Source organism: Lactuca virosa, chromosome 7 (assembly GCF_052849685.1).
Source record: "Lactuca virosa cultivar CGN04683 chromosome 7, Lactuca_virosa_CGN04683_v6, whole genome shotgun sequence".
Lineage (NCBI taxonomy): Eukaryota > Viridiplantae > Streptophyta > Magnoliopsida > Asterales > Asteraceae > Lactuca > Lactuca virosa.
In genome coordinates, this window is record NC_136432.1 from 6,694,823 (window position 1) to 6,706,509 (window position 11,687).

Below are 11,687 nucleotides of genomic sequence, written 5' to 3' on the forward strand. Positions count from 1 at the left end.
TTATTCCTTAATCCAATACTTTTACAATTGTCGACAATTACAATTACATCATTTTATTAATGCCTAGCGAGAAACACGGACGTTACAAATATGAATTTTAGAACCTTAATTTGTCACAATATATACCTTTTGAGTTTCACTTATTCCTTAATCAAAACCATGTCTACCTTTTGGTTGTAAAAACATTCCTAGTGCATGTTTCTTAACTCAAATTAAACCATATATGCCTTAATTTGATCTTAAAACGGAAAAAGAGAACCATGGATCGAATTAAAAGAAAGAAAGAGAATTAATGACCAACTAACGTTTTGTTGCCAGCATAGATCGCATAAAGAGGATGTGAAGGTACAACAATGGTAGTACTCGAACTAATATTAACAATGACACATCTTTTCTTCTCAACCAATCCTTCAATCACAACTCTTGTTACCAAACTGGTACCTATCACATTTACTTTCATCACATTCATCCAAACTTCTTCAACCTCATGAAAAAACCTAGCCGCAGGATAAATCACCCCAGTATTATTCACCAAAATACCCTAGTCTAGTTGTTCACCATAAATCACCTTCTACATCTCCTTAAAATATGATGACCGGTTGTTTTAGTGAATAACTATAAAATAGTAGTATAGATCTTTTTAGATAACAAGTGGAAAATAATTCGTAATGCAGCTTTGAACTTATAATGTGGAAGCCAATTAAATTCGTCGCATAAAATTGAAATCAAAATGTAAACGTTAATTTATAATGGATACTATTATACATGTTAAAATAACAACTTAAAATGGAATAAATGGTTGCCAACTATTCTTTTCCAATTACATGATAAAACCAATTGTAAAAGCCATACATCTCAATTTATTAAGATTTAAGTTTGTTCTAAAAATATTCAGAAAAAATCTAGTAAAAAAAAAATGTTTCCAGTTGTATTTGATGTTACAAAGATGTTTTGGAAAAATACATTCATTTTAACTTCTTGCTGAAATCAGAGAGCTGAAGAAGATGAATCCTGGAATAAGTTGCAGCTTCCTCCCTCTCTTTCTGAGTGTTGTACCCCCAGTCACCTGTGTAAAAATATTTGTACACGTGTTTTTAATTCTCGCATACAAAAAGAAATAAAACATACGACTTTTTAATTTAATCAATAAAACGAAATGGTACAAATCTATCTGAATTATCTATGAAGAACAACATAGATGAAAAAAAAAAGAGAGAAAATTGCAGGAGATAGCAACATACTTTACCTTTTTTACTAATATAGGCATTGTACTTTATTGTTTACCATAATTGCTATTAGTTACATTTTTTTATCAATATTGGTATGGAGATTAAAGAAGGTTGCTATATTTGCTCCATTTCTAAGGAAAAGAAAATAGAGGGAAGTTTTGAGATGTTGTTACCTAGATACAAGTTCCATCCATTTAACTCGGGTTCTTTGATGACATTTTTTAATGTTGCTAGTCGATCTTCCACGAAGCTGGTAAAAGCAAAAAAGATAAAGAAAGTTTGTGGATGTTCTTGGTGATTTTCAAACTCCAGGGACCAAATTAGAAATTAGCACAAAGTTGGTTCCGGTTGTTTGCCATTTGGTGACTTACTGTAGGGTGAGACCTTGGTGTTCAGGTTGCTTCTGAAGCATCTTCAGCACTTCTACTTTTGGACTAATTTTGGAAGTTGAAAAAAAAAACAGAATTTGGTTAAAGAAATCAAAACTATTTAATTTTTTACAAGTTCTTTTAGTAAAGACACTCACCCAGTTCCAAGACCATATATTCTTTCAGGTGGTAAGGTAACTCCAGCAAGTTCCCGCAATAATGCATCAGCAAAACGACCCTGAAAAAGTTACAAAATTTACTATGTAATATTAATATGAACAAAATACCCTTCGAAAACCATCAAAACGTGAAAAGGGAGGGTACTTGTTTTGTGGTAACTATATAGATTTGTGAACTGGCAAACTTCAATGCATCAGGAACACTTGGATAAAACCTATAAAGGAAATAAAAATGACACCAGACTTCATAACTTTGTTATCTACAAAATTATATTAGTAAAATATGAATTTTAATTTAAGCACAAAATCATAATTCACCTGTTAGCTCCAATCCAGGTAGCCAAGTCATTCTCAATCCATTCATCCCTAACTTTTCCAAACAAATCTACAAGGGCATCTCTGTTTTCACCCCATTCTTCCATTATTACTGGTTTTATCTTTGACCAGTTTTCCAATATTCCATCAATTGTGAGCCCTTCAGCCACCTTGAACATTAAATGAAAAGTAATCATGTTTAAACACACTATCAAACCATTAGGTGATATTAATATGGTAAAATTTTGTTATTTATATACACACTGATGACTTGCGCAATGATGAGATCTTAATCTCCAGAAGCAATCTCACAAGTAACAGGTTCTCATATCCAGTTTCCACTACAGGCCGCACCTGCCACAGATACACAAATTTATCTGAGATACAATTGTAGGTGAAAGGTGTGATATTTTAGAGGTAATATCAAGTCAATACTTCAAACTTTAAAATAAAATGGAGCAAGTTCTAATTGCACAATGGGTGTTTGATGGAGTTCAACATCACTTAATTGGCCTACACATTGAACTCAATTAGTCAAGTATGGTTGAAAACCTCACCAATTGAACTTATTACATCATTCAATCATAAGAATCCAACACTAAATTTTCCAATAACTTTCTAATTTTGTTACAAAGTCCTCACGATAACATCTAACATACCCTCAATAACTAATAAATAAGTGCAACAGCAATCCGGTTAATCTTTGATTCTCAGGCGTAGATCCCTTTTCGGTTTCTATGTAGCATTGTTCAACCACACATAAGTTACAGGCTAAAACAACCTAATTTCCATAAAAATTACAAAATAATCGGTACAAATCATAAACACGTAACGAAGAGAAAACATACTATGTGCATCTGATCAACAATCCAATCCTCCATTGATGAATCCACGGTAACAAACAATTCTGGCCATCTCAGTTTAGCTGCCTGTATCAGTCAGTCGAACCAATTCAATCCTTCAATTCTACCGATTTACATATACGTTTACACAAAAAGCTCAAATTAGCGAAGACGTGTGGGTGTGAATCAGAAAGAGATACCTTAACAGCAGAAATCGAGCTCTCTCCGCAGCTATCACATAGAACTCCATCGAAATCCAACGCATACAGATCCCCCATTTCTCTCTCTTTCTAATCCAGTCGGTAGGAAACGACTGGAGAGCTTGAACTCTTCGTTGCAGTCCAAGAGATTTCAATTGAAAGCCTCCATTTTTGTCTCTCTCCACGTCTACACTCAGTCCGTGCGAAAAAAAAAATGTATTTTTTTATTCAAAAGTGGTTGTTATGTTTTGTCAAAAATTATCATTTTGGTTCAAAACATTTTGGGAGTAACAATACTGGTCCCTAATAGAGTTTTTAAAGTGGGTCCAAACCCGGACTGGATGGACTCGGACTAGGAAAACCCGAAACCTGTTAACAATATTTTGTAGGACCGGAAACCATACCAGTATATAAAAACCGTTTCCGAATATGGTACCGATTAAAGTGTGTCTAGAACCGGTAAACCCAGAAACTTGCAAAGATTATAAAAGTCCTGATCTCCAAGCTCTAGACACAACAATCCTCAAGGATAAACTTCTCATTCTTCCACAACGCACCAAGAACACTCCAAATCACTCAAAGTCCTCAAGAATCTCAAAATGGGGCTAGAGTTTCGAGGGAACTGCTTTAGATAATGGAGGCGGGAGATAAGAAGGGTTTCCAAAGGGTTAAGATCTTTAAATAGGGTCCAAGACCTAAAAACTAGGGTTTGACCCTGCCACAAGTACGCCCAGCGTACTAGAGAGAAACCCCACGACCAGATTAAGTGAAGTACGCCCAGCGTACATGCCATGTACGCCTAGTGTACAGGCCAAATCTCATTTCCATTCTAACTCCCAATAACCATAACATATTCGTCCCAACTCCGTTTTCGACGTTCTTTATATGCTCGGAAAGGTAATGAAAAACCCTTCAATCCCATCTAATCTCCTTTGACTTAGAACTTACCGAACTAGAATCCTTATTTCATGAAAGAAGTCTGAAGCATCACTTTTACCATTATACCATTTGACTAAAAAACACAAATTGAGAGTTGGATCACATAACCTATATAATCCATATCCCCATTGGCTCTAAAACCCAAGCCCTTTGAATTCCAAGGCCCTTACTTGTTCCACTAAATGCCCATGATTCCCGAAATAGGAAACTTCTCGAAACCGGATGTTATATATATATATATATATATATATATATATATATATATATATATATATATATATATATATATATATATATATATCGACATATTTGTGGTGAGTTGAGGCAATAAAGATTTGTACTGAAGGCCAAGATACTCGGGCGGACCAACTTCATGCTGAAGGCTAGGTGCAGACCAACTTTTTGTTGAGCCTTAAAGGCAAGGGTGCATACAAGCTTTATGCTGAAGGCAAAAGTGGCAGACCAACTTCGTGCTGAAGGTTAATGTTTGTATGTTTGCATGTATTATAATGTTTATGATATTTTGGAAAACCCATTGAATTTTAGCTTATAATTATGGATTAAATGTTTTAGGTACTTAAGATGATCGTGGGAAGACGAATGCGTGACTGTACACACTCATCAACAGTTTTTGTACTTTGTGATTCCGCATTTATTTATCATACTCCGATTTTGGGTTTTTGTCTCTTGAAAACAAATGATTTTATTGGTTTTGGTTTATGAAGATGGTGTTTGATTTTAATTAAAAATAAAAAAAATATTGTGAAAATTGAGACGTTTCAAATAACTCTATTATCTTATTTACATTTTTTTCCACATAATGGTTATTAATACTCAATTATATCATTTTTCTTGTTAATTAAATACCTTTTGGGTTTTAGGTAAATGGTGTGGTACACATACTTAAAAACCTATTAATATATATACATACATATATATATATATATATATATATATATATATATATATATATATATTGTTGTAAAATACGACGGATCCAAATTGACTTAAATAATATTAGCTCAATGCGGAATGTGATCAAAAATTATCAAAGCGTAATAATCACAACGTAATACGAATAAAATAAATAGAATAGAGACACAAGAATTTACGTGGAAACCCAAATCGGGAAAAAAACCACGGGCGGAGGAAGCCGAGAAACAATTCACTATAATTTGCAGTGTTTACAGGGATTATGAAAGAGATTACAAAATAGAGTGGGAGAGCTAAAATACACGGTGGTGTATCAGTATATATATGTAATACTTTTCTATATATACTTGGATAATTTTTTGGTTGTGTTGAAACTTCTCTGGCTCAGGCTATTTATAGCCAAAGAGAATACCAATTGCAAAATAAAATGTCGTCCAAATTGTAGGCGTCCAATTGTAGGCGCCTATTAATTATATCTGTGCCTTCAAATTATTCAATTTCACATATACTATTCATAGTCAAATTTTGAATGCGCCTAACAAAAGAGTTCACCGTCCATTCTTTCATTCACATATATATTACTATTCATAGTCAAACTATGAATAGTAAATGATAAGTTACTGAAATAACCCCTGAACTATTTGCCACTTGCTAATTTTGGAGGCAACTTTTCCACAATCTCCACCTTGACATCAAAATTAAGCAAGTCATGCTTTACGATTAGTCAAAAAAACTATAGCTCATAAAACTCTAAAACTTCCATAAGAATCTGCAAATTTTATATAGAGAAAAAATTGTTTCCGAAAAATAAATAATACTTCCTCCACCATGAGCCTTCAGGCTCAACTGCGATCAGAAACACCCACCATGTCCAAACATAATTTGAACTTGGCTATAGGAAGACTTTTGGTGAACATATCAGCGGGATTATAATCTGTATGAATTTTGTCCACAACACAATCACCTTTTTCAATGATATCCCGCACAAAATGATAACGAATATCAATATGCTTTGTTCGGTCATGAAACATTTGATCTTTACTCAGGAAGATAACACTCTGGTTGTCACAGAAAACTGTGGTCACCTTTATTCTATCATCGAGTTCTCCAAATAACCCCTTCAACCAGATATCTTCCTTAACTGCTTCTATAATCGCCATGTACTCTGCCTCGGTAGAAGACAGGGCAACTGTAGACTGTAACTGGGCTTTCCAACTAACAGCACAACCATTTAGAGTAAACACATACCCTGTAATTGATCTTCGTTTATCCAAATCTTTGCCATAATCTGAATCAACATATCCGAACACCCCAGTGTTAGATTTACCAAAACTTAAACACATAGAAGACGTACCGCGTAAATAACGAAAAATCCACTGTACTGCTTTCCAGTGTTCTTTCCCCGGGTTCGCCATGTATCTACTAACCATGCTAACAGCATAAGCCAAATCAGGGCGCGTGCAGATCATAGCATACATCAAAGATCCAACAGCACTAGAGTATGGAACACGTGCCATGTAAGCCATATCAGTCTCATTAGTAGGACTCAAAGCGGATGATAGCTTGAAATGAGCTGCAAAAGGTGTGTTGACAGACTTTGCTTCGTGCATACTGAAGCGTCTTAGGACTTTCTCAATATAACTTTTCTGAGAAAGATGCAAGATCCTAGACTTCCTGTCACGAATAATTTCCATACCTAAAATCTTTTTTGGCAGCTCCTAAGTCCTTCATTTCAAATTCAGCTTTCAACTGGTCTTTTAACTTCTGAATCTCCTTTATATCTTTCGCTGCAATCAACATGTCATCCACGTACAAGAGTAAGTAGATCTTTGAACCATTGTCACCTTTCTTAAAATAAACGCAGCTATTATAGGTGCACCTGCTGAATTTGTGACTGGTCATGAAAGAATCGAACCTCTTGTACCATTGTCTAGGAGACTGCTTGAGGCCATAAAGAGATTTGTTCAACTTGCATACGTAGTTCTCCTTTCCAGGAACTACAAAACCTTCAGGTTGTTGCATAAAAATCTCTTCCTCAAGCTCACCATTTAGGAAAGTTGTAGTGACATCAAGTTGTTCTAACTCAAAATCGTTAGAAGCAACCAACCCCAACAATACACGAATGGAAGTATGTTTGACAACTGGGGAATAAATGTCAGTGTAATCAATACCAGGAATCTGAATGTAGCCTTTAGCTACTAACCGAGCTTTGTATCTTGGTTTATCATTTGGGTTGACAGGTTCCTTGAGCTTGTAGACCCACTTGCATTTAACTGGTCTCTTCCCTTTCGGAATAGGAACTAAATTCCAAGTACTGTTTCGCTGCAAGGATTCCATCTCATTTTGCATAGCGAGCATCCAATCATTTGAGTCTTCAGATTTGATAGCCTCGTCATAATTTGCAGGCTCCGTTGCATACTCAATATTATCAGCAACAATAAAAGCATAGGCAACCAAATCAGATTCAGCATACCTCTTCGGAGGAATAATCTGTCTTCTCGGTCTATCTCTTGCAATGCTTGGAGTAGTAGCTTGTGGTTGTGAAGGTGTTGAATCTTCACCAACAACATGCTCATCCGACGAAGAAGAATCTTGATGCTGATTTGTACTCTGATTAGTGGTAGGTGAAGTAGGAAGCTCCACCTCCATTTGAGCATTCTCTTTATTTGCTTCGGATGATACATCTGATGCATCTGTTCTTTTAGAAGAGTCAGCAACTGGTTGAAATATAGCAGACTCATCAAAAGTAACATCTCTTGAGATGATAATTTTCTTCAAATCAAAGCTCCATAACTTGTAACCCTTTACACCTTGATTGTACCCAAGAAAAACGCATTTGATTGCTCTTGGTTCTAGCTTCCCATTGTCAACCCGTGCATATGCTGGACATCCGAATGGTTTTAAATCTGAATAATTTGCAGGTTTATCGGACCATAATTCAAACGGAGTTTTCTTCTCGATTGCTCGTGACGGTGATCGGTTGATAACATAGCAAGCAGTCGAAGCAGCCTCCGCCCAAAAAGACTTTGGCAATTTGGATTAGAAAGCATACACCGGACCTTCTCCATAATGGTGCGATTCATTCTTTCAGCTACACCATTTTGTTGAGGTGAATGGACTACTGTGCGATGTCGAGTAATGCCTTCCTTTTGACAATAGACATTAAACTCTTCTGAGCAAAACTCAAGTCCATTATCCGTACGAAGATACTTTACCACCAGACCTGATTGCTTTTCAACCTGAACTTTCCAATTTCTGAAGGTAGAGAAAACGTCTCCTTTATTTTTTAAGAAGAAAGACCACACCTTCCTGGAGAAATCATTAATAATAGTGAGCATATAAATAGCTCCACCTTTTGAAGCAACTCGAGCCGGTCCCCACAAATCCGAGTGAACATAATCAAGTGGTCCTTTCGTTGTATGGATACCACTTGCAAACCTCACTCGTTTTGCCTTGCCATATACACAGTCTTCACAGAAATCCAAATCAACAATCTTTTGTTGACCAAGTAAACCTCTTCGACTCGATTCTGACATGCCTTGAAAACTCATATGGCCGAGTCGAAGGTGCCAAAGACGGGACTGATCTGGATCAGAAAAAAACTTTGACACAACAGCAGCATCACTCGAAATTGTTTGCCCGTCAAGAAAGTAAAGATCTGAGGTTTTTCGTTCGGCTCTCAGTTTGTCGGAACCGTCTTTGAATACCCTGAGAACTCCACCTTTACCAGCAAACTCGTATCCCTTTTTGTCAAAGGAACTGAGAGATAACAAGTTTCTTCTGAGGTCAGGAACATATCTAACATCCCCCATGGTTCGAATAACTCCGTCAAACATACGGATCCTGACTGAACCATGTCCAAGAACTGGACATGTAGTATTGTTACCCATCAACACATAGCCCTGGTTAACCTTTTCAAATGTGTAAAACCAACTTTTGTTGTGACACATATGAAAAGTACAACCAGAGTCGAGTATCCAATCACCAGTGGAATCCAGTTTATCTGAATAAACTGTCAAAAGTTCTCCAATACCTTCGACCTCAGCTAGATCGGCTTCACCCGAAGTGCTAGCTTGTTTACCATTTGATGCCGTCTTCTCTTTTTCTTTGTTCTTCAACTTGAAGCATTCTTCAAGCACATGTCCCTTCTTGTGACAATAGTTGCAAAACTTTCGTTTGCCTTTTGACTTGGATCTGGTTCTGTTGGAAGATTGAGAAGTTCTACTTCTCTCTGTTGTTCTTCCTCTGGCATTCAAACCTTCGGCTTTAGCATCACTTGAACCACCACCAGTAATATGCTTCATCTTCTCTTCTGAATCCAAAGCTGTATAGACTTCATCTAAAACTAGAGTGTCACGGCTATAGATAATAGTATCACGAAAATGGCTATAGGATTCTGGCAAAGACGATAGTAAGAATAGAGCCAAGTCTTCATCTTCATACTGAACATCCATATTCTCTAAGTTATTTACTAACTCTTTAAATGTGGATATATGTTCAGTTAAAGAGCCTCCTTCAATCATCTTGAGATTGAACAACCGTTGCTTCAAATGCAACTTGTTTGGTAAGCTCTTGGTCATCAACAGTTGTTCCAACTTTAGCCATAAAGAAGCCGCTGACGTTTCTTTTAGAACATCTTGCAAAACATCATTTGACAAGTGCAAACGAATCTGGGATAAAGCCTTCAGATCTTTCATCTCCTTTTCTTCTTCGGTCCATGTATCGGGCATCTTATTGAAGCCCAATAGCGCCTTGTGTAAATCCATCTGAATGAGAATGTCTCTCATCTTTACTTGCCACAACGGAAATCGGGTGTTACGATCCAGTAGTGGAATATCGTATTTTACTGAAGACATGATTAATTACTTGATAAAATGATCCCAACGAGCTAATATCACAACCCGGATGCTTTGATACCAATTGTTGTAAAATACGACGGATCCAAATTGACTTAAATAATATTAGCTCAATGCGGAATGGGATCAAAAATTATCAAAGCGTAATAATCACAACGTAATACGAATAAAATAAATAGAATAGAGACACAAGAATTTACGTGGAAACCCAAATCAGGAAAAAAACCACGGGCGGAGGAAGCCGAGAAACAATTCACTATAATTTGCAGTGTTTACAGGGATTATGAAAGAGATTACAAAATAGAGTGGGAGAGCTAAAATACACGGTGGTGTATCAGTATATATATGTAATACTTTTCTATATATACTTGGATAATTTTTTGGTTGTGTTGAAACTTCTCTGGCTCAGGCTATTTATAGCCAAAGAGAATACCAATTGCAAAATAAAATGCCGTCCAAATTGTAGGCGTCCAATTGTAGGCGCCTATTAATTATATCTGCGCCTTCAAATTATTCAATTTCACATATACTATTCATAGTCAAATTTTGAATGCGCCTAACAAAAGAGTTCACCGTCCATTCTTTCATTCACATATATATTACTATTCATAGTCAAACTATGAATAGTAAATGATAAGTTACTGAAATAACCCCTGAACTATTTGCCACTTGCTAATTTTGGAGGCAACTTTTCCATATATATATATATATATATATATATATATATTACCTTTGGGGTTTTAGGTAAATGGTGTGTTACACATACTTAAAGACCTGTTAGTATATACAAACTTCATCCATGTTGTGATATGTTTAGAATGTTCCTAATTATAATTACTTAATTTTATATGTATATCAGTGAATTTAAATTATTTATCGATTTTAGACCATTTAGATCCAACTCAACTTGGTTTTAAACACTTAAACCCGATTTAGTCATACAACTAATCACTACCCCATCCAAGTGAGAAAAGTTATGGATCCATCACATATATATATCTAAAGTTGGTTAAGACAAAATTGTCGGGGTTAAACGATGGTGCAACCCACGAGCCCTCACACATGCCTGGTTGTGGACGCAAAATGTAAGGTTCATGAACTTCTTAGTTAGGTGCGTACACATCGATTCTTTTACAACTTTTAGTTTTGGTTTAACTATAATTTACAATTGTTTTATACAAATATTTATTTAATAGTTAAATTAACAAATATAGAAAGTTAATCATTATAATGTATTTTATTCATGCAACATCCCAAAAATCATGACCAAAAATTTCTTTTAAAACATTACTAAAACCACGATTGTCAATCCATAACATGAATTATAGCATTGAATCAGAGTGTTAATTCAAAACATATTCTTATCATCAGAGTAAAACATCCCAGGCTGACTAACTATGGTGTGTGCCATGCGATCATCCCGAGCTCTTCCCTCCGCTACCGGAAGTACCTGAAACCGAAACTGAAAACTGTAAGCACGAGCTTAGTGAGCTCCCCCAAGCTACCACATACCATACAATAACATGTAAAGCACATACTGGGCCTTGCCCACTGCATCGGACCGAAGTCCGTACTAACTGGGGCCTTGCCCCCTGCATCGGACCGAAGTCCGGACTAACTGGGGCCTTGCCCCCTGCATCGGACCGAAGTCCGGGCTAACTGAACATAGCATAACATGATCATAGCATATAACAAAATCACATATACTGCATACTGCATCGGACCGAGATCCGGACTAACTAACACATAAACATGCCTGAATCACAAAGACATCAAGCATACTGAACTACTGCATCGGACCAAGTCTGGAACTACTGCTATCTAAA

General features: G+C 36.1%; 1 protein-coding gene across 1 annotated transcript; it reads right to left on the minus strand.

Annotated features, from left to right (window-relative positions):
* Positions 1–766: 766 nt before the first annotated feature.
* Positions 767–3,341, minus strand: LOC145123343 (ribosomal RNA small subunit methyltransferase G). Its single transcript, XM_079058553.1, has 9 exons — positions 3,134–3,341; positions 2,940–3,020; positions 2,356–2,445; positions 2,095–2,261; positions 1,922–1,991; positions 1,756–1,835; positions 1,601–1,663; positions 1,403–1,479; positions 767–1,066 (listed from the first exon to the last, which is right to left on the minus strand). The coding sequence occupies exons 1-9, from the start codon at positions 3,209–3,211 to the stop codon at positions 966–968; spliced, it is 807 nt and encodes a 268-aa protein (XP_078914679.1). The 5' UTR covers positions 3,212–3,341; the 3' UTR covers positions 767–965.
* Positions 3,342–11,687: the final 8,346 nt, after the last annotated feature.

Excerpts from the sequence above, each read along its gene's own strand:
- LOC145123343 (XM_079058553.1), bottom strand. The coding sequence starts at position 3,211 with ATGGGGGATCTGTATGCGTTGGATTTCGATGGAGTTCTATGTGATAGC. Across the intron at positions 2,446-2,939 it reads TTGTTGATCAGATGCACATA|GTGCGGCCTGTAGTGGAAAC; the intron begins GTATGTTTTCTC and ends TATCTGTGGCAG. Across the intron at positions 2,262-2,355 it reads CATCATTGCGCAAGTCATCA|GTGGCTGAAGGGCTCACAAT; the intron begins GTGTGTATATAA and ends TTAATGTTCAAG.